General features: G+C 35.7%; 5 protein-coding genes and 1 non-coding gene across 6 annotated transcripts; 2 read left to right on the forward strand and 4 right to left on the reverse strand.

Moving 5' to 3' along the window:
- Positions 1 to 211: 211 nt before the first annotated feature.
- Positions 212 to 11,988, reverse strand: LOC106328660. Its single transcript, XM_013767146.1, has 2 exons — positions 11,607 to 11,988; positions 212 to 648 (listed from the first exon to the last, which is right to left on the reverse strand). The coding sequence occupies exons 1-2, from the start codon at positions 11,841 to 11,843 to the stop codon at positions 415 to 417; spliced, it is 471 nt and encodes a 156-aa protein (XP_013622600.1). The 5' UTR covers positions 11,844 to 11,988; the 3' UTR covers positions 212 to 414.
- Positions 6,493 to 7,435, reverse strand: LOC106328661 (elicitor peptide 1-like). Its single transcript, XM_013767147.1, has 2 exons — positions 7,164 to 7,435; positions 6,493 to 6,811 (listed from the first exon to the last, which is right to left on the reverse strand). The coding sequence occupies exons 1-2, from the start codon at positions 7,326 to 7,328 to the stop codon at positions 6,656 to 6,658; spliced, it is 321 nt and encodes a 106-aa protein (XP_013622601.1). The 5' UTR covers positions 7,329 to 7,435; the 3' UTR covers positions 6,493 to 6,655.
- A 1,120-nt stretch (positions 11,989 to 13,108) lies between the features above and the next one.
- On the forward strand, positions 13,109 to 15,013 carry LOC106328729 (flotillin-like protein 3). The gene is made up of 2 exons (XM_013767223.1): positions 13,109 to 13,543; positions 13,770 to 15,013. The coding sequence occupies exons 1-2, from the start codon at positions 13,180 to 13,182 to the stop codon at positions 14,816 to 14,818; spliced, it is 1,413 nt and encodes a 470-aa protein (XP_013622677.1). The 5' UTR covers positions 13,109 to 13,179; the 3' UTR covers positions 14,819 to 15,013.
- Positions 15,014 to 17,070: 2,057 nt separating this feature from the next.
- TRNAL-AAG lies at positions 17,071 to 17,151 on the reverse strand. Its single transcript has one exon. It is a non-coding gene; the product is annotated as a tRNA-Leu (tRNA).
- A 228-nt stretch (positions 17,152 to 17,379) lies between these two features.
- On the reverse strand, positions 17,380 to 19,197 carry LOC106328319. The gene is made up of 3 exons (XM_013766743.1): positions 18,982 to 19,197; positions 18,499 to 18,783; positions 17,380 to 17,690 (listed from the first exon to the last, which is right to left on the reverse strand). The coding sequence occupies exons 1-3, from the start codon at positions 18,997 to 18,999 to the stop codon at positions 17,643 to 17,645; spliced, it is 351 nt and encodes a 116-aa protein (XP_013622197.1). The 5' UTR covers positions 19,000 to 19,197; the 3' UTR covers positions 17,380 to 17,642.
- Positions 19,198 to 20,687: 1,490 nt separating this feature from the next.
- On the forward strand, positions 20,688 to 22,904 carry LOC106330496. The gene is made up of 3 exons (XM_013768952.1): positions 20,688 to 21,407; positions 21,464 to 21,949; positions 22,035 to 22,904. The coding sequence occupies exons 1-3, from the start codon at positions 20,688 to 20,690 to the stop codon at positions 22,902 to 22,904; spliced, it is 2,076 nt and encodes a 691-aa protein (XP_013624406.1).
- The last annotated feature ends 310 nt before the right edge of the window (positions 22,905 to 23,214 follow it).

Consider the following 23,214-nt stretch of genomic DNA (forward strand, 5'->3'; position numbering starts at 1 on the left):
TTTATATAAACATTTTAAACCTTTTGAAATAGTATTGATTTAGTTTGTTTTGACGCTAGATTTAAGGAATATGGATTACATATATGGAATATATTAGTTATGAATTCTATTTTAACAGATAAGATATAACACTTCACATTATAGTCTAACTTTCTAGTAGCAGTCGATATATTTTGGACACAAATTGACACGCGGTCGGGAGATTTTAAATGTACCACCGATATAAAAAAACGCATTTAAAATATTTTAACCCACAGTTATTCACTGAGTTAACTCGTTCGCGTTAACCCCAACAATATAACCTTTCCATATAGTTACAAGTTTCTTCATTTCTCTCCTACTCAATAATGCTACGCATCAACAACACATATTAAAAACGTGTATGTTCTTCTTCTATATTCACAAGAACTTGGATCACCTCTGTTTCTTAGATTCAGGTCTCAGAGAATCATCAGTTTCTTCTGTACTCCGGTCAAGCCCAAAACACTTAAGGAATGCGGTTCCAGCAAGCTGAAACAAATTACAAGGATGATACAAAATACTACTACTCGAATCTTCATCAGAAGAACTTTCCTCTTCCTCTGTTCTCATGACTCTCCTTGTCTCAGCTAGTGCTATCTCTCCTTTTATGGCCTGAGAACTTCCCATCTGTCATAACAAAAGACACATGACTTCATTATCAAGCGATGAATCTAACAAATGGGCTTGTGATTAACCATTTCATATCATTCAAACTATGAATCCAAGAAACGGATGTGTGATATACACCACACCGCACCAAAATTTGAAGATAAGTATTTGGATAAACTAACTATATATAAACGCCTCTCATCATGTCTGGCACTCAACATAAAGTTAAAGGTTGACATTTTAACTCGGCATTATCTAAGAATCTCAGACTAATGTGCCGGTTTTTTCCAAACATGTGGCAACCAAAAAACCAAACTTGTAAACAAAACCTTTCCTATTGAAACTGTTGTAGCAAATTAAATTGTTTACTTAAAAGACAACAAACAGAAGATTATCATTGCTTAAAGATAACATTATACATCTCTTATGAAACCTACGTACGACAAAAGCTTTAACGCCAAGATAAAAACAAAATCTTTAATCTTCAAGTAATCAAGAAGTTCCAAAACACACATAATAACCCTGAAAAATCTCAGTGTGTCAAGATCTAAAGACACATGCCTCTCAGCAATTGAATCGCATAAGAGATGACATAAACTTAAAACATGTAAAGATCCAAAAAAAAACCATAATTAGGAATCACACATTGTCAATGTTTAGATTACTTTCTTAAAATCTAATTACAACTTTTTCTCGTTGGGCATTACACACATTGTTACAGTTTGTTGCAGACCCATAGCTTTCAAAAGATGTTGAATCCACACGATCTCAGAAGCAGCAACTGACATGGTTCTGTACTCAGCTTCTGTAGAAGACTTAGAAACTGTATCATGACGCTTGGTCGACCATGAAATGACATTAGAGCCAAGCATTGCACAGAAACCACCCATTGAGCGACGTGTGTCCTTGCAATCAGCCCAATCCGAGTCACTGTAACAGAGCAATGTTAAAGTGGTAGATGCCTTCAAGCTGATCCCCATGTCAAAAGTCTCTTTCACATATCGAAGAATTCTTTTGAGGAGACTGAAGTCTGACTTTGTTGGTTACTGCATTTTCTGACAAATGTAGTTCACTGAGAATTGGAGATCTGGTCTAGTGAGAGTGAGATATTGCAGCTTTCCAGCTAGACTTCTGAAATATGATGGCTCCGGAAATAACTCATCATGCCCGAGAAGATTGTCAAGCATCAGAGGCAAAGGAGTAGGCATTGGGGGACAATCTCGCATGCCTGCATTGGTGAGCAAGTCCTGAGCATATTTTGACTGATTTAAGAAAAGCCCATTTTCACACTGATGAACTTGTATCCCCAAAAAATAATGAACTGTTCCCATGTCTTTCATACGGAACACAACACTCAGTTCTTCAATCAATCTTTGCAGCAAACTGTCATTGTTCCCGGTGAGAATCATGTCATCTACATAAAGTAGTAGGTAGATGACATCATTTCCTTTGTGATACACGAACAATGACGGGTCTGGAAAGCTGCATTCAAAACCAAACTCCAAGAGAAATGTGCTAAACTTGTCAAACCATGCTCGGGGAGCTTGTTTTAAACCATAAATTGCTTTCTTGAGCTTCCAAACATGATCAGGTCTTGAAGCATCAATGAATCCAGGAGGCTGAGTCATGAACACTGACTCTTTGAGATCATCGTGCAAGAATGCATTTTGAACATCCAGTTGTTTGATACTCCACTTTTTTGTTACTGCAACGTGTAGCACCATTCTGATAGTTGCAGTTCGCACAACTGGACTGAATGTCTCAAGAAAACCAACACCCTCTTCATGTTCGTTTCCTCTTGCTACTAATTGTGCTCGCAGTTTGAGAACAGTTCCATCAGCATTTAGCTTTTCTTTGTAGATCCAGCCACAGCTCAACGAATTATGTCCTTCTTCAGGCGGAACAAGTTCAAACGTTTCTGTCTCCTCCATATTTCCTATCTCAAAACCCATTGCATCATTCCAACCAGGATCCTTAAGTGCAGCTTTAACACTCTTTGGTTCTAGATGCTCAGACTTAACAGTCACCAAGGCGTACTTGGGATTTGGCTTCACAATTCCAGAACGAGCTCGAGTGGTCATAGAATGTGTAGGTTGAACAACTGGAGCTTGCACTTCTGGAGACTGATCTGATGCATCAGACTGAGAACCTCTAGAATTCGAAGACTGAGGTGGAGACTCATTGTGTTGAACTGGACTTTGAGGTTTTGGAGCTGCAACAGGAGCTGGTATGATCACCGAAGGTATGTTCATTGAACATGAGAGCAGTTCTTCTTCAACGCCCAGAGTCTCAACTTCTTCTGATGCAGCACTATCTGATGTCAAGTTGACTGTTCTCCAAGAACTGAGCAAGGGAGAGTCTGTTGGTTTGTGAAACCTGTTGTAGACATCCGCAAACGAAAAGATTTGTTCATCAAACAACACATGACGTGATATATAAACCTTTCCCGTTGGAGGATAAAAACATCAGTATCCTTTGTATTTTTCATTGTAGCCGAGAAACACACACACCAAGGACTTAGGATCCAGCTTGTTCTTCATGTATGGCCGTATGTATGGGTAACATTTACACCCAAACACCCTTAGAGACGTGTATATAGGAGCTTTCCCATGTAACTTTTCGTATGGACTCTTCTTGTGTTGAAGTACTGATGATGGGAGAAGATTTCCAATGAATGCAGCCGTAAAGAAAGCTTCAACCCATAAGTTATGTGGAACTTTACTGTCTAGCATCATGGTGATTCCAAGTTCCGTTATGTGTATGTGCTTCATCTCTGAGACACTGTTTTGTTGTGGAGTGTGAGGAACGACAACAGTTGGCGTATACCACAGCTCTCTAAGTGTTTCAAGAACTGCTTGTTGATGAACGCACCCCCTCCATCACACTGAAACTGACCAATTCTCCTCTGAAACTGATTCTCAACCATGGCTTGAAAGCGCATAAAGACAGTGAAGAAGTCTGATTTGAGCTTTAAGGGATAAAACCATGTGAATCTTGAATAGGAATCAATAAAAATAACATAGTATTTGAACCCTTGAGAATAAACAACAGGACTGAGACCCCACAAATCACAGTGAATTCTTTCTAAGGGGTGAAGAGAAACTGATTCACAGTGAATTAGTATTTAACCTTCTCTCATCGTCAACTAGCTCTGATACCATGTGAATCACAAGAAACAGAGATACGAAGATGAAAACTTTTGTTCTTATTGGACTCTTTCAACTTGAATACAAGGGTAGCCCTTTCCATCATTATATACATCTCTAGATCTTATCCATCTAGTCAAACGTCAGCCCATGACCGCACAGCTGTTAAGGGCGTCGAAACTATTTGCTGTAACGAACCCTTGAGCTAGCGTGCTCGTACGACGGAGGTGCGTGTTGAATGCTTTGACACAAGACGAAAAGACTGAAGCCGTAGAGTCTCCAATGGTCGACTTCTCTTGTTGAATTTGGGCTTTGCTCGAAGGCCCATCTTCAATATGGCCTTTAGAAAATAACATGGAGGAAGGTCTCTCTCTGTATGTGTACCCTTTGTTGCTACTTTGTTCAACCTCAATAATGTTCTGCTTGTAAAAATCCGGCTCCAAAAGACAACTTAAAATGTTTAATCACCTAATGGTTTCTTGGAGGAGGGCCATCGATAGATGAAATCATGTTAACCAACTATTTCCATTTATGGATCATTAATGGGCCTAATAAAACCCATAGAGGCTGGAGCTGCATTTGTTGGGTCACTCGATTCTTCAATATCGAGCTAACCGATGTTAGAATATGACCAGCAGGCGAGCATTTTAACTTCTATTGATCGGTAAGCAAACAATAATGATCAAACTCGATTTTATTTAACCAATTCACGTACAAAAATAAATTTCTAACCATTTTATCTTACATCTTATACATCATTACGTATACATTTGCATTTATATGTTTTATATATGTATAAGTTTATCTGAAGCCTAATGAACTTTTCCTCCATTTCCTGAGCTTGGTTTTGGTTTAGGCTTACTCTTCTTCAACCGACGCTCTGTGATATCGACGGTCATATCATCTTCCTCCTCCTTTGTCTCCACAACATCTTCTTCTTCGCTTTGAGATGAGAATGAGGATGATGGAGAAGAATTTCCTAGGCCGAACCACTTTAGAAGATGAATCGTTACTGAAGATCGATCAAAGAACATAAATGGGATCCAGTGAGAACCGTTTTCTCCGCCGTTTCTCATATTCTCCATTGTTTATGTTTGTTTTTCTTTTGATATATTTGAGAGAGATAAATGTTGTGCGGTTAGGTTGATGATGGAACTTGGTAACGCAGATGCGACTCCTTTTATAAAGGATATCTATCAGTCATATCACTTGGTTGTTGGTCAGCTATAGTTTTGTTTGTTGACCGGGTCTATAGTAAACCGGGTTTGGTATGTACAGTCGTACAGACTTCGAAGTTTGAATGAACTATAGTTGGTGCTGGTAATGTACAAAACCGGGTTACGTAAACAAAATAAAATAACAATTTTGACTTTTTTGACCCAAAAAAAAAACAAATTTGACTTTAATCGACGCGGTAGCCACATATACTTGGGAGTTGTGTGAGGTTGGAGCTTCTAGTCTTGGTCAAAGTCAAACTACGCTCTTTCTTTGGCTTTGTTTTTTTTTTTTTGTAACTTTTCTTTGGTTTTGTTTGAATTAAACAAATGGTTGAAGTTGAATTGGTAGTAGTAAAAAAAACAGTTCTTTGGTTTTTTTTAAACATCAAATTTTATTGCTTTAATTCGAATAAATGCCAACGCTTTTGGTTTACTATTTTATTTTTACTTTTATTTTTTTAAAACAATTATATAAATGTTTATAAATCATAACCGCAATTATCTATAGGAAACATAATATTTCTATCGTAGTTTATTTCCACTTAATTTTCTATGTACGTATATCTTTGTTAAATAAATAAAATTCAAGTAAAACCAATTTATGGCTGGACAAGGGACTTGTTTCTGTTGCATAAGAAAAATAAAACGATGATGAACTAATAGTACTATGGAATCATATTTTGTACTTTACTTTATTAGTTTGCAGATAATACGTAATGAATGTTCAAACAATTCAACATTCGCATTATTCCTTTGACGTGATGCAGCTTTTTGTTTGTTTGCTAATGGCTTAATGCATTTCATGGTCACTATGGTGGTAGTCGTGGTCGTGGTACTGGTCTCTTACAAATTGTAATTGTATAAGTAGAAGATCATGATTATTTTAGGGCACATCGTTTTCTTTTTATCCTGTAGGACCTATTATTATTAAGACCCCCAACCTTCTGTCTCATGGGTCACCAACCACTATGCCTTGTTTAATCATTATGATTCTTAAGTGACGCGAGACTTATCACCACCTATGGTTTATGATTGGGTTTATGAAATGTTTTCCTACTTTTATATTAATTTGTATAAAGAGAATAGAACATAAATTCTTAGTTGGTGTAGATGTCTAAGAATGAAGAATGTTATATTGTTTTATATTCGAAATTGGTGCTGCATGCTCCTCACTATGAATATATATATATATATATATATCTGTTATCAAATATTTAAATTTTTTATGAAGATATAGGAGTGGAGACATTTAAAACTATAACCTACAAAGCACACGTCGTAGTTGATTCACACGAGTAGGCTTACCGACCTATAATATAATGTGAGGTAGGACGAGCTGATGACTAGTGGTTTAAACACCAAAATATTAATTAGGATTCAGGTAGACATTTAATGTTTAACATTGATTAATGACAGTTACGTACGATAGTATTAGTAGTGGTTGTGAATTTACGCTGGAATATTAATGAAACTTTATTGTTGTTCTCAGATTAATGAACTAGCTTAGCCATTTTGTATCCGTAGTCCGTAGATAGTTAATATCATTAAGAACTATCAATGCAAACAACAACACTATACTACCATTATTGAAACATTTATTAAAACAAAAATCATAACTGGCTGCAAAGAATCAAACTAAATAATAATAATGTAGTGAAACTGCTAGTGATGTTGCCCCGGTCGTCCCGAGCTAACTTTTTCCTTGTCCTTTCTCTTTGCTTTCACCTTTGTTCCCCTACTCGTTATTATGATGCCGTTTTTACTGCCCATAGTCGCCACAACGACGTTGTCTTCCATGACCACATCTTCTTCCTCCTCCTGCAAGTAGAATCAGAACACACATGTTTGAGTTTTGTTTCGTAATACTAATAATTAAAGACATTCTATTCAAAATACTGATGTTTAGCCTGAATATCAACTTTTTTTCTGTCGGTGCGCGTATTATTAACCTTTTTTTGCTTAAATATATTATTAACCTATAACGCGAGTGTTGTTGTTACGCAAACTTAATGTAATTTGTAAAACAATTAACATGATTTTTCTAAAAAGTATTTAACTTCCAAGATAGGCAGCTAAATACTTTATACAACACAACATCAGAAAAAGAAACTTAAATTCATCCAATATATCTATCTTGGATTTTGATGTAAATATTGCTAGAGAAACTTACCGGCTGGTTCAAGGGTGCAGAATCTGACGACGTTTTCGTAACCGTGGGAGGATCATGTCTAAGTATTCCAAGACACCTTAAGATAGCTTTAAGAGTTTGGTTGAGGAAATGAAAAGGAAGCCCTAGATAAGATGCTTCTTCGGTTTGTCTCTCAATTTTTTCCATTGAGATGAGATCTGAGTTAAGACTTTTACTAGTCGGATGATTAAGTTTAGTGAGAGAATTGAAGCTGTTCTTGGAAGGTGAGTGATTGAGAAGAGAGGCTAGAGAAACAGCTTTGCGTTTTATAGTGGGATGGTAACTCGGTATTTGGTGGGACTCTTTTTTTTAATACTATAGAATACCATTTCTTAAACCACGACTTTCGGATAGGATTAATTAATTACGCTCTGAGTTTTTAATTTATTTAGTTGACAGAATGAAATGATTATTCATGCATATAGTAACTTATGTATATATTGTTGTCATTAGCTATATCAAGCATGTGGCTTTGACCTTTTGGTGGGTTGATGACTCTACTAATAATCTGACTTTGAACTCGTTTGATCGCATAAAGCTCTGCTAATCATCTAACTTAGAGTTCGTTTAATTATTTACTATAATCATCTAACCAACCGATGTATTGTCTTATGAAATATAATAAACTGGAGTAACATTTAACTAAAACTTGGTAACTGCAGTTAGATAGTTTAGCGACGATTAAAATGGAAAAGCAACTTTCTCTAGTTCTTTCTTATCGGTGGACATCCCTTATCGGTGGACCTGGTCCCCTGGACATTTCATAATTAAGAAAGATAATTTTAAAAAACTTATGATATTGTATGTTTTAATTTTCAAATATAACTATCAAAGTTACAAATATCAAAAGTATCACTAATTTAACGTTTTAGGAAGGGTTTGTACAGTGTTACAAAAAAAGGAAGGGTTTGTAAGAAAATAAGAAGGAATGGGAAACGTTTCATAAACTTTGAAACCTTACGAAATTTATATAGGGAAATAAATATAAGGAATAATAATATACTAGTTCAGGTCACATTCGATCGTAGAAAAACGCATGTGGTCAAATATTGTTGTCTCGGGAAAAAAAAATAAAGAGCAGAAATAACAAGAAACAACGACGCATTGGCATTGGATCAGTCTTTTGGATTTTCCGAATTGTTTTGCTTTCCAAGACGTTTTTTGGTCCCCATTAACTTTTCGGGGTTGCGTATTTTTGTTTGACCAGCACACGTTTTTATTTTAAAACTCGATTAATGTGATTTTTTTTTCTAGATTAATGTGATTGTTTTTAATATTTTCACATACTCTGTTTTCTTTGTTGTTTCACAGTTAGTCTATAATCATGTATTGTCATTGGGACTACAACTAAGTTCTGTTTGTTTACATGTTTATTTTCGATTTAAATAACTAAAAACCAAATATATGGTGTGAATAGTTTGTATACATGACGGGACGTGGTAGTTCGTTTGGTAAGGATCTTGGGGGCCAATTGTCATGTTTCCGGGTTCGACGCCATGCGTAGGAGAACTGTCCATCCTGTCATCAAATGCGGTACTGGGTGTTGGGTCTTGTCCTCAGCCCAGGTAAAACCTTCCCGGGTGAAGTGGACCGCTGCCTAACCGGACCCAGGGGAATGATCCACGTAAGTGGGGAACCCCTGGATTATCAAAAAAAAAAAAAAATAGTTTGGATACATTTTCATTTTGTTTATTTTTTAAAATATTAACTTAGTTGAAGTTTAGTCATTTTAAGTTTAACTAGATCTGGTTGCGCGAGTTTTGTTTTCATTTATTTTTATATAAATATTTTGCTTTTAATTCTAAATTGGTATATATTATAATATATGTGTCTATCAATTTTTAAACATAATAAGTTTATGGTATATTTTTTTCATTGAATAGATTGTTTCAAACTTTCACATGTATTTGAATCTTCTTATATATATATATTTTCGGATTATTATTTCATTATTAAAATCGTAACTATAGATATAAAGATTATTAAAATATTATTTTATTATCATATTCAAAGATATTGTAACATTTTACAAATTTAGAAAGTTTTTACAAAATTAAACTTTTCGCTTCATAGATTTATATTATCAAGTAAATAATTAAACATTTAGTTTTTGTTTAATTTTTAAAATAAACTATATAGTTTAAAATTTGTTTTCATTGGTTTAAGGTAGTAAAGATTAATCATTATTAGATAATATGATTTTTGTTATTTAAAAAAAAATCTTTATAATTTTAAAAGTTAACATCGACAAATATTTAAATATTTAACATATGGATGTATAGTATTACAACATTAAATTATATCTATTTAATTTATACTATCTATAAATCCAATGGATCTTCTATTCTTTAAATTCAATTATTGATAGTCCAATAAAAATTTCTGGTAGACCCAAAATTTAAATGATAAGATTAGAGATTAAATGTAAGATAACCTTTTAGGAATATGTCCATTTTTTTAAAATCACACATGAATCAAAGTTGTAACTTGTGTTATAATATATAAATTAGATCTCCACCCGCTCGATAACCTTAATTTTTATGTATTCATTTCATAATTAACCAAAACTTGAACTTTTTCTTTTATTCTCCTTTATCTTTTGTTTTACATCTTTTTAGGTCTTTTCAATTGGTAATTTAAATATAGGTTTAATGGCATAAAACATAATAAATAATATTCTAAATAATGATAAAGATAAAAAAATAGTTGTTGGATCCAACTTTTATCAATGGGTCAAACAAGTGTTTTAATAGAATAGATTTTTTTTCTTTTAACTGCTCATATGTTCTGCTTTATAAGAAGTAAAGGCCAATATTGTTTTTAGGTGCTTTTGAAAAACAATATGGAATGTAGACTCACCGAGATAAATACGATGATGGGTGGATCACGTATTCGAATTTGCTTGTTATTTATATAAACATTTTAAACCTTTTGAAATAGTATTGATTTAGTTTGTTTTGACGCTAGATTTAAGGAATATGGATTACATATATGAAATATATTAGTTATGAATTCATCTCTATGTATATTTATTAATAAGCATAATGGTGTAACTTTTTAATAATGATCTAAATATAAAAAAATCACAAATGAAATAAATCATTTCTATTTTAACGGATAAAGATATCAACATTTCACATTATAGTTTAACTTTTTTCAAATGTACCACCGATATAAAAAAACGCATTTAAAATATTTTAACCCACAGTTATTCACTGAGGTAACTCGTTCGTTAACCCCGACAAAATATAACATTTCCATATAGTTACAAGTTTCTTCATTTCTCTCCTACTCAATAGTGCTACGCATCAACAATACATATTAAAAATGTGTATGTTCTTCTTCTATATTCACAAGAACTTGGATCACCTCTGTTTCTTAGATTCAGGTCTCAGAGAATCGTCAGTTTCTTCTGTACTTCGGTCAAGCCCAAAACACTTTAGGAATGCAGTTCCAGCAAGCTGAAACAAATTACAGGGATGATACAAACTACTACTACTCGAATCTTCATCAGAAGAACTTTCTTCTTCCTCTGTTCTCGTGACTCTCCTTGTCTCAGCTGGTGTTATCTCTCCTTTTATGGCCTGAGAACTTCCCGTCTGTCATAACAAAAGACACATGACTTCATTATCAAGCGATGAATCTAACAAATGGGCTTGTGATTAACCATTTCATATCATTCAAACTATGAATCCAAGAAACGGATGTGTGATATACACCACACCGCACCAAAATTTGAAGATAAGTATTTGGATAAACTAACTATATATAAACGCCTCTCAACATGTCTGGCACTCAACATAAAGTTAAAGGTTGACGTTTTAACTCGGCATTATCTAAGAATCTGAGAGTGCCGGTTTTTCCAAACATGTGGCAACCAAAAAACCAAACTTGTAAACAAAACCTTTCCTATTGAAACTGTTGTAGCAAATTAAATTGTTTACTTAAAAGACAACAAACAGAAGATTATCATTGCTTAAAGATAACATTATACATCTCTTATGAAACCTACGTACGACAAAAGCTTTAACGCCAAGATAAAAACAAAATCTTTAATCTTCAAGTAATCAAGAAGTTTCAAAACACACATAATAAACCTGAAAAATCTCAGCGTTAAGATCTAAAGACACATGACTCTCAGCAATTGAATCGCATAAGAGATGACATAAACTTAAAACATATAAAGATCCAAAAAAAACCATAATTAGGAATCACACATTGTCAATGTTTAGATTACTTTCTTAAAATCTAATTACAACTTTTTTCTCGCTGGGCATTACATTCTAATGCAGCTAATCCTGGCTCTGCTATTTTCGTAAATTACAATCTAACCCCTAAAGATTCGTCAACACCCTGTCGATATCTCAATTGGAACACACATTACAAAAAAAACGGCAAGTCAACGGGGAAGCATTAAGAGTTTACCTGATTAGACTGTACTACGGAGAACCCCAAGCCACGGTGGTGGCTGATCGGGATCGGATCTCCAGAAAGAAACCTCCCAGAGGCGGACGTAGAAGGAAGTGAATCGGAAGATGAGACACTGCTCTCGCTGATATCTGAGGATAACAATCCGAAGACGCAGAGGAGGAGTAGGAGGAGGAAGAAGACGAACATTTGGATCCATACGAGCCACGAGAGGTTACTATAGCTGTCTACCATCAGAAACTCCAATATATATATATAGAGAGAGAGAGGAAGAATATGAATTTGACCGAAGGAGAGATTCTGAATCCACGAGAGACTCTCTCTCTCTCTCTCTCTTTTGATTGATTGATTGATTGGAAGAAGATGATGATCAACGGAAGACGACGAGATATTGGGTGGGTGGGTGGGTGGATAGATAAAGCGACGGAGCTGTGATCCTTCCTTTCTCCTGAAAATAACGGCTTGCTTTAGTTGGCAGTCCACGTGTAGCACGTTGATTTGTTAAAATGTTGGAAAAAAAACACGCCATCGTTGTATGTCGTTTACGATTTTCCCGTGATTTTATGTAAGTTGTTAGTATGTTTAATTTTTAATTAGCGATTGCATTAGATTAGTTATGAGAAACTCGTCTTGTGTTTTTTCAGATATGGATGGATATGACTCCTAGTCAGTTCCTGAATTCAATATTTATTCAATTCAACTACAAATTTAGCTAATAGTTATCCTTTATTTCTCTATTTTTAATTAAAAACTAGTCATACACAATCTGTGGGTATTGAGAAGAAAATAAACTGAAATCCCATATAGAATACAGCTTGTTCGGATATGTCATATATGAGTATTCTTTACGAATATTTAAAAGATGTTCCGGAGTTTCTTGGATGCTTCACCAATATATCAACCATAAACCATAATATATCTTTTATTTAATTATTCTTTCAATCTTTTTTTTTTATAAATATTCTTTCCATTCCAAAATATCTATGTTTTAGAAGAATATTTTTTATATTTTTCGGTTAAAATATTTTTTTAATGCATTATTTAATGATAAAATGTAAACTTAAAAAAAATTGTGTTTATTATATTATATTGGTTAAAAATGTAAGAAAATAATTAATTAGAAAAAGTAATGCATTTGATAATCACAATTTAATTTATTATTGTAATTTTTTTTGTCAACAATATATTATTTTAATGAGTAAAAAATCTAAAACTTGTTTTTTGGGAATCGATGGAATATTATACTTTAATAAAAAAGTCAAAGATAAACATTAAACACCATTGATATTTATCAATAAATATACATGGATTTATCGTATAATAACAATTTATTTAGTAGACTTTGACCCAAAAAAAGCAAAACATATAATACATGTAGATCACTAAATTGTAAACTTGGAGATAAAGAAAAGGAAATTAATAATAATAATTTGTTTGTTTCCTAGTATTATTTTCCATTTTTCCTAATTACGCGTATATATTAAGAACTCTTATATAAGTACTTGCGTCTTATGATACCTCTCTCTACACACATACATACACAAACAAACCTAACAAGTTTCAAAGAAGAATGAGTTACAAAGTCGCAAGAGCATCGCAGTACCTCGCCATCACCGGTGGTGGGATCAAAGACATCAAACTCGCCAAGAAGTCGTGGGTCTTTCCATGGCAATCTTGTACCGTCTTCGACGTCTCTCCGGTCAACTACACCTTCGAGGTCCAAGCCATGAGTTCCGAGAAACTCCCCTTTGTTATCCCCGCCGTGTTCACCATCGGTCCACGCGTCGATGACCCTCACGCTCTCTTGTTGTACGCCATGCTTATGTCTCAGCACGACAAGCACTCTAACCACGTCAACGAGCTTGTTCAGGGTGTTATCGAAGGAGAGACTCGTGTCCTCGTCGCCTCCATGACCATGGAAGAGGTCTTCAAAGGTAAAATCACCAGATACAAATCTTGAAACCCTAGATTTGTATCTTGCTTGCGTGGCAAGTCTTGAACATAGGCTAGTGAAATCCCCAATTTTATTTTTTATTTTTTTATTATTTAATTATTTTTGTTAAAGAATTTTAATTATATAAATTCTTACTAAATTGTTTATAATATTCTTTTCGCTGATTTGCCTCTTGAAGTTTGATTATTGTGTTTTTTTTTTCGTAGGAACAAAGGAGTTTAAGCAGGAAGTGTTTGAGAAGGTTCAACTTGAGCTAAACCAGTTTGGTCTTGTGATCTACAACGCCAACGTGAAGCAGCTCGTTGATGTCCCTGGACATGAGTACTTCTCTTACTTGGGTCAGAAGACTCAGATGGAAGCAGCTAACCAAGCCAAGATCGATGTCGCCGAGGCTAAGATGAAGGGAGAGGTCGGTGCTAAAGAACGTACCGGTCTCACCATCCAGAACGCAGCCAAGATCGACGCTGAGTCGAAGATCATCGCAACTCAGAGGCTAGGAGAAGGGACAAAGGAGGAGATCAAGGTGAAGACCGAGGTCCAAGTGTTTCAGAACGAGAAGGAGGCTCTCGTCGCTCACGCTGATGCAGCACTCGCGATTCAGAAGGCTGCTTTGACCAAAAACTCTCGTGTGGCTGAGGTTGAAGCTGGCAAGGCCGTTGCTATGAGGGAAGCTGAGCTTCAGACGCAAGTCGAGAAGATGAATGCTTTGACTCGGACGGAGAAGCTCAAAGCCGAGTTCCTCAGCAAAGCCACTGTTGAGTATGAGACCAAGGTGCAAGAAGCTAACTGGGAGCTGTATGACAAGCAGAAGAAGGCAGAAGCTGTTCTTTACGAGAAGCAGAAGCAAGCGGAGGCTACTAAAGCTGCAGCTGATGCATCCTTCTATGCTAAACAGAGAGATGCGGATGGGCTTGTGGCCATGGCCACTGCTCAAGGGACTTACATCAAGACTCTCTTGGACGCGGTTGACAATGACTACTCGGCGATGAGGGACTTTTTGATGATCAACAATGGGGTTTATCAGGATATCGCCAAGACCAATGCTTTGGCCATCAGGGACTTGCAGCCTAAGATCAGTGTGTGGAACCAAGGTGGTGGTGCTGGTGTTGATCAGGGGATGGGTAGTGGTGGTATGAAGGAAATTGCTGGACTCTACAAGATGTTGCCACCGGTTCTTGATACGGTTTATGAGCAGACCGGGATGCAGCCACCTGCTTGGATTGGTACACTACGTGGTGCTGAGTCCAGACAGTAACTTCGGGTTCAACAACATAACGGTTGAGAGTTTCAAGAGTGCTTTTTAACATTTATTTTAAGCTTTTGGGTGTGTTTTTTTAATGCTTTGTAGAGATGATAATCACAATTTCATCTTAGAATCGTGTCTATGACTAAGTCTTTCATCAAGTGTGTTTAATTATTTCAATATATCCAGCATCAATTGTTTTTTTAATTGAATATCGACCAGTGGGTGTAACTGCGAAGATTGTAGGTACAACTGATTCAGATAAAAAAAACTATTTAAAAAGCTTGACTATGTTACACAACTACGGCAGACATGTTTTACTTTGAAAAATAATGATACATACATATACATACATATATATATATATATATATAGGCTTTGACTATGCAAATTGTAATTTGGTCTCTGCAAATTGTAATAAATCATGATCTAGACCCTCGGGCATATTATTATGATCTAGACCCTCATGAATATTATACATTACATGATTGCATCATTATCAAACTACTTGAAAAAATAGTGGTAGCAGCTATGGTTTAAGCTTTTTTTGTTGTCAATGGTTATTTACAAGAGGGATATTTATTTGACCAAGACTCACAGGTCACGATCAATTCGCTAAACTAAGTGACTAATTATTAAAGACCAACAAACAAAAACTGGAGTTTTTATTTTTTAACGCTTTGAGAACATTAAAAGTCTAGCATTGTATTATACACACAATAGCATCTGCCAAATCTGACTTGGAAAGAGCTTTCGAAAAGAATGTGAAATTTTCATTGACTTTTAAGGGAAAAAAAAGGCTTGTATCAGAGTATTGTGTGATGTGTGATGATATTACCTTTCATCTCTCTTGATTATCCATCAAGACAATGGTCCAAAGCATACAAACTTTATTGCGATGGCCCGATGATCACTAATTTGAAATGCATCGAGGGACCACGGACCACCCTCCGATTAGCTTTCCTCAGTCGGAACATTTCTAAAGAGTGGTCCTCCACTCCCTTAACTGCAATATCCTCTTTTTAGCAAAATAGCATTAATTATCGTAGTTGTCATTCAAGAGCAGTGGGTAAAATTTTCAAGACGATAGGTTCCACTGAATTTAAAAACATTTTTAAATTAACCAATGTCGAAAAAATTGCACAGTATAAAGTATAAACATTAACCTAACAATAATTTTAACTTAGTAAGTACAAAAGTTACCAGTGGTTGAAATAGATTAATAACAATTTATTTTACTTATATGTTAAACACGTTGATAGTATATAATTGACCATTTTCAAATCGTACAATTTGATAAATACTTAAATTAGTAAAAAGTAAAAACAATAAAAAAATCTAAATTTCAAGACTTTGAACATAATAGGAAAACAAGTCAATATATACAATGTGATGGGCTTTGAATGATATAGGATCTGCTCTCGTCGTCCAACTTATAGGGCTATCACTAAAGGCCCAATTACTCTTTTTCGAGTTACAAACATAGCCAACCCGTGACCAGTATTCCTTAGAACAAAACATGCCCTATTACCCCTAACAGGCATGTAACTAAATACGAACCAGTGCTTTTCGGAGTAAACACAAAAAAATTGGACTATTTGATTGATGGGTTGAGCCAGGCCCGTGCAGTAGTGCAACGCAAGGGCAACTCCCGAAAGCCCAGATAGCAAGCTATCTTGATGGGCTTCCCCCCTGAAAAAATATAGTTAACATCGTATGGGCCGATGACCCATATATCAAATATTAAACTGATAAGAACAGATACTACACTTGATCTTAGCCAAAAGGCCGAGAAAGGTATAAATTGAACGATGTGACACGGCCTCTTATTTATACTTGCTAGAAGATCTAACTTTTTCTAGCTAACCGATGTGGGAGGAGAAAACGTAACACAAAACAACCGCCTACCGGTTATTCCGAAAATAACCTCTTTTTACTTAATTACTTCGTTTTTGTTTTCGACTTTTCCCCCACTGATCATAGTTGATGGGTTCTAACGAATGCAAACTCTGGGAATCTAAAAAGCATTATCTTATCTTGTTTCGTTCTTTCAGCCACACGATCTTCAAAGCAAGTTTGTTATAGTCTGTATCTCTTCAAAAACCTGTGATAAGATCTTGTCCGTAAAGCTTTGTATTTTACTTTGATGACTTTGGACCAGTAACAAAAGGAGAGGTTTAGATCGACGGGTTATAGCCTTATAAGTGGAATCAGTAGTAACTAATAAGATCTGTTTTAACGAGTAATGAAAAAAAAAAAAAAACTGTTGACAGTGGGATTTGAACCCACGCCCTTTCGGACCAGAACCTTAATCTGGCGCCTTAGACCAACTCGGCCATATCAACTTTGTTGATTCAATTTCAATGTTCACTGTTCATAATCGTTTTCATCAGAAATAGACGAGGACATGTACATCTTTCTTAGTGTGACTTCTCTATTTACACTATAGCCTCCAATAAGCTTAGTTAAGGTAGTTTAAGACTTTACGAGGATGATTGTAGTAAACGTATCTTATGTGTTTTGATTATCAGATACTTAGATAGTTAGAGATGGCAAACGCAATTCAAAGTAAGTACAAAAGAATCTACTCTGCATTACACAATACTGAAAACATCAATCTCTGGGAAAGTTAAACTACACTTCAAATTAATACCAAAAACATAGTTAGACACTGGAAGATAACAGTAAACGGCAGACAAACTTGATTAATACTTTACTGCTTCCGCAGAAAAATATAAGTGTAATGGTTTCACTCTACCATTACACTTCATTATTATAAATAATCGAAACAGCTGAAGATTCATCTCATCGTCGTCTCTATTATAAAAAAAAACCTTCAAGCTTTAACGCAGCAGTTGAAGCAGCTGAAGATTCCTCTCCTCGTCTGTGCAGTTCACGTGGTAGGTCACAAAAGTTTATAAGCCACACATTTTTCTTGTAAAGGATTATGCTTTACTTTGATTAAAAGAAACCATTACAAGAACTATATAGTTATTTCATTGATGTGATTCTATAACCATGTAAACCCCCTCAACCATACCCAATCATGCTCCAGATCTAATATAAACACAAAATCTACTTTATGAAGTTTGGTGGGGGTGTTAATATCATGTGTATATATAAATAGCAGCTAACAACTTAACTTAGACCAAACACCGAGGGACCACATTCACCCAATTGCTAGAAGAAGCCATACAATGCTTACAAAGTTAGATAATCAACCCAAGAAGGTAAGGCCCACATCAAATGAACACACACAGCTACAATCCAAAATACACAATCATCCAATTCACATAGACACAACTCAGTCAAAATCTAAAAGAAAAAGTCTGCAATTTTGAAAAAGGTAAAGTAGAACAAACAACGTGTGACCCAACATCTAACCATATAAAGTTACAAAGCTAGATTCCACAACCTAACTAAATTACATACACCTACCTAACGGTTTGAAGACACAATCAATCATCTAGATCATATACACACACAGCAAGAAAAAATGATTGTTAAGATGGGAAATTCAAGTGTATGCATGTAACTCAATTAATATAAACACATGATCAACTATATAGAACAAACATTGTGTAACCAAATTACTACAAAGTTATATTCGATAGCCTATATTAATGGCACAGAACTGATCCTGAACACAATCAATCATTCAGTTATCAACAAAAAAATTTGAAATCTCTTACAGATGGAGAAAGTGGCTGGTGGTGAGAGAACTCAGTGTTGGTTCTGTTGTTGTCGCTGTGAACAGTCGTGAGTTTAGGCTTCGTATTATCAACTGAAGTAGGTTGGTTATGAAAAGGGTTAATGAGGTCTTCTTCGTTGCCAAGACTGGCTCGAGAAAGATCTCTCTTGTTCTGTTTCCTCATCTCTCTGATCTTTGTGAAATCCATTGAGTAGTCAGGAATGGTTCCTCCTTTCTGATCCCAGTCTCCAAACTGTGGTACTGATAGCCATGGCGAGTTCTTGTTCTGTCAACAAAAGAAAAAAACCCTTAAATCGTTTGTTCTGATTCTCAACAGATTCAATAGTTTCGATATATAAGAGATTAATTAAAAAACATGTAAAAATTCACTCTATAAAAGCGAATGATCATGGATCATTTCAACTTTAGAATTGATTCTCTAGAGGAAAAACAGAAGAATAAGAAAGGTTTGAGAGATTTAAACCTCCTTTAGATCATCCATACGACCAAAGCTGTAGTGAGAAGAGAGAATCCTCCTGTATCTTGTTTTCTTGAAAATATGATATTAGGAGCAAGAGAGATGGTAATGGAGAGAACATATATAAAGAAAGCTGCTGAGGAAGGTATGCAATATTTAATAGAGCAAAATTACAGCTAGATTGGGTGGTACGAATACAGTGTTACACAACATGTATTCAAATATTTTATTTTACGTTCTTTTTATATATTTTTCTATCAAAAAAAAAAGGATAAAAGCATTTGTGAACCGATTACTAATAATGTCATTCACTGGGACATGCACACGCTTTATGCGCGTCAGCTTTTGCTTCTATCTTCTGTGAGCGTACCGCATACGTGGGTTTGCTGGTCTAGCTATTGAATATGGATACGATTTTTGATTTTTGAGTTTTGATCTAATCTGATTCTCGATTTTATAAAATTCTATTTTTTCCTAGAGAATTAGTTAGCGAATTACACACACTCCAAACAAAAAAAAAAGGATTCCATAACATGTTGACAAGAAAGAAAACCCATAACATATTTTAACATAAGTAGATAGATGTGTTTTGTTATATAAAAATCAAACCTAGCCGACTATGTATCGTTACTGAATATGTACATATTAAAAAACAAAAGTCTAAAATTAGTTAATAAAAATAAGGACGACTTAGTTTGGTTAGATATATAATCATGGAGGCGATTAACATAAGTAACTTCATGTTTAATGTTGCCAGCCGGTACGTGATATATATTAATAAATTTATGGATGGAGATTGTTTTCAATTTTATTGCATGATATTTAATATATACAGATTCATTCAGTTTTTCTAACGATATTTAAAGGAGAATAAAACCTAAAACTTGGTGGCGTTACCCATAGAGCAGTTTACGTGCCTGGTGTTGTATTTTGACTAGTGGCAGACCGTGACAAGTGTCTTTCGTTCCCAGGATTTATGTGAACCACACAGTGGTAATTTGGCAGTGTCAGCTTCGACCATCTCCTCTCCCACAATCACAACTTTTTACTTTTCTTTGTTGTCTTTTAATTATTGACTTTTAAAGAACACATGCATTGGATATGACATTCCAAGAGACGGAACTGAAAAATCGAAGAAGTCGTATTCTATTATTAATTACAGTCAACAAGCATGATCAATATTTTGTGGTAACTGGAATGTATATGGAGCAGGTTTAGAAATTAAGAAACGTTACAATCTCATACCAGTAGTGGCATGAATCTTTTTTGTGGACCGAACCACCAAATACACTATGTGACAAATATTTCGAAATCATTCAGCTCAATAAAAAAAACCGGGTTGGCGTCGATTGGCCCTCTCAACTACATGAACCAACAATTTTTCCACTCAGACTTCTTGCCTCATCAATTTTCCCCCTGAACAAAATAATCGATCAATTTTCCATAATTTTAAACAGATTAGCTAAAACGCGTTTAGTGACTCAAATTTGCGATTAAAAACACCTGATTGCCCAATAAAAGACCCGATTAAAGCTTGGCCCGATTCTAATACCACAATATCTTATGATTTTTTTATTTTTTTTTGCGTCAAATTCAATTACAAATTGGGGGTTAGGGTTCCTCGACATCGATAAAGTTGATACCAATATCTTGGGTTCATTGACATCGATTTAAGCAACTGTAATCGAGAATATAGGGTTCTTGAAGGATTTATGGAGGACGATGAAGGACATGGAAAAAGTTCGGTTCGTGTTGACACTGCGACAATGGAGGTCGATGAAGAAACTTGGTTTCCTGTCCTAGTTACTTCGGCGACTACAGATGAAGAAGAGGCAAATAAAGAGTGGAGCATTCATGTTACTCCTGTAACTCCTGTTACTGAAGCGTCGAGGATGGATGAAGCAAACGACGATGATGAGGAGTATTGGGAGTATGAAATTGGTCAGAAGCCAAGAGAGTGTGAGAAGGAAAACGAAGAAGATGGGAATGCTGAAATCAGAAACAATGAAGAAGAAGAAGAGCTTGAAGATCGTTACGTGTTTGAAATTGAGGCTTCAGTGGCTGATTTCCAGGATGAGAAGTTCATTGGCAGGAATGTAATTCCAGAAAGCTCGGATGAAGATGAAGATGAGTTAAATATTAGGTATCGACAAAGCAAAAAATCGAAGGATAAACTAGAAGTGGGAACAACTTTCTGGTCTGGTTACGAGTTCAAAGAAGCGGTCTTACACTACGAATGGAGCAAAGGTCGAAACATTGAGCAAAGCAGGTGGGACAAAACGAAGCTTAGCTTCAAGTGTGCAAATGGAGGCAAGTGCAAATGGAGGGTCTATTGTGCTTTTGATCAGCCGAAGCAGAAGTGGTTGGTAAAGACTAGGTACATATATCATAGTTGTACGCCTAATGGGAAGTGTAAGCTTCTAAGGAGTCCGGTTATAACTAGGTTGTTTCTTGATAAACTGCGAGAGGATAATAAATGTCTGAGAAGATTCAGGAGCAGATAAAGGAGAAGTGGAAACTGATAGCTTCAAGAAATCAATGCCAAAGAGGAAGAACAGTGACTTTGCAGTGGCTTGACAAGGAGTATGCCGACCAATTTGCTCATCTCCAAGGTTATGTGAGAGAGATTGAAAAGACCAACCCAGGTACAAGTGTAGTACTTGAAACCATTCCTAATGCTGCTAAAGAAGATGTGTTTGATCGGTTCTACGTCTGCTTCGAGAAGCTTAGAAGCTTGTGGAGTGAGGCTTGTAGGCCAATCATAGGGCTTGATGGAACGTTTTTAAAGGTCGCTACAAAAGGGATACTACTCACTGCTGTACGACATGACGCTAATAATCAGATTTATCTGTTTGCTTGGGCGGTGGTACAAGGTGAGAATTCAGATACATGGCTTTGGTTTATCAAGCGACTGAAGCATGATTTCAATCTTGGAGATGGTAGGAATTTTGTTCTTCTATCAGAATGTTCAAAGGTAAAGAAATCATTTTTCAAGCTTACTGCTTTCTTGTTTAAATTTGAGTGATTGCTTGTTTAATTTTTTTTTTAAAACTTTTCAGGGACTTATAAGTGCTATTAAACAAGAGTTACCACAGACGGAGCATAGAAGATGTGTGAAGTATATAGTTGAGAATCTGAAGAAAAAGCACAAGAAGAAAGATTTTCTAAAAACAAAGGTGTGGAATCTCGCTTGGAGCTATAATCCGACACAGTTCAAGGAAGAACTCAGTAAGTTGAAGGACCATAGTATGTCTTTGTACGAAGATGTGATGAAAGAGGAACCAAAGACGTGGTCTTTAGCATACTATAGACTCGGTAGCTTCTGTGAGGATGTCGACAATAATGCTACTGAATCGTTTAACTCAACTATTACCGGAGCTCGAGCTAAGTCATTTGTGCCTATGTTGGAGACTATTAGAAGGCAAGCCATGCTCCGAATAGCGAAGAGGAACAAGAAATCACAGAGGGAACAAAAGAAGTTTACCAAATATGTTGTCGATATGCTTAAGTCTGAGAAGGAAGATGCTGACAAGTGTATAACGAGTCCTTGTACTCATGGGGTATTTGATGTACGTTTGGAAAGTAACTCATATGATGTTAACACAACGAGGAGGACGTGTACATGCGGGAAGTGGCACATCACAAGAATACCATTTGAACATGTCTATGGAGCGATGATAGATGCTGGCTTGGATGCTGATGATTATGTTTCTGAGTTCTTCTCCACTCATATATGGCAAATGACTTACAGTGATTCCATCAACACAGTTAGAGGACCACAATTTTGGATGAAGAAGGGCAAATACAACACAGTTAGAGGACCACGATTTTTTATGAAGAAGGGCAAATACAAGTTAGTGGTGGAACCACCAGAGCGTTCACTTCCTGGGAGGGAAAAAAGAATAAGAAAAAGAGCTATCCGAGAATGAAAGGAAAACATGAATCACTGAAGAAGACGAGGAAGAAGCAAGAAGAAACGTTTGGAAGGCGAGGCCGCATAATGCTTTGCTCCAAATGCGGGGAAGCTGACCACAATGCAACTAGATGCAAAATCCACCCAAAGAAGAAGATCATGACTGAACCCAAAGCGGGAAGCTCTTCTGGACCCGAAGCTGCAACCGTTTGACAGCCATCTCCTACTTGTGTTTTGCGTTTGTTATCGGTGTAAAGTAGCTAGTACTTCTCTTCCGTTGTTAACTGTTATGTTATGTGTGTATAGTTTTCATGGTTTTAAAACTT

This window comes from Brassica oleracea, chromosome C3 (genome assembly GCF_000695525.1).
Source record: "Brassica oleracea var. oleracea cultivar TO1000 chromosome C3, BOL, whole genome shotgun sequence".
Lineage (NCBI taxonomy): Eukaryota > Viridiplantae > Streptophyta > Magnoliopsida > Brassicales > Brassicaceae > Brassica > Brassica oleracea.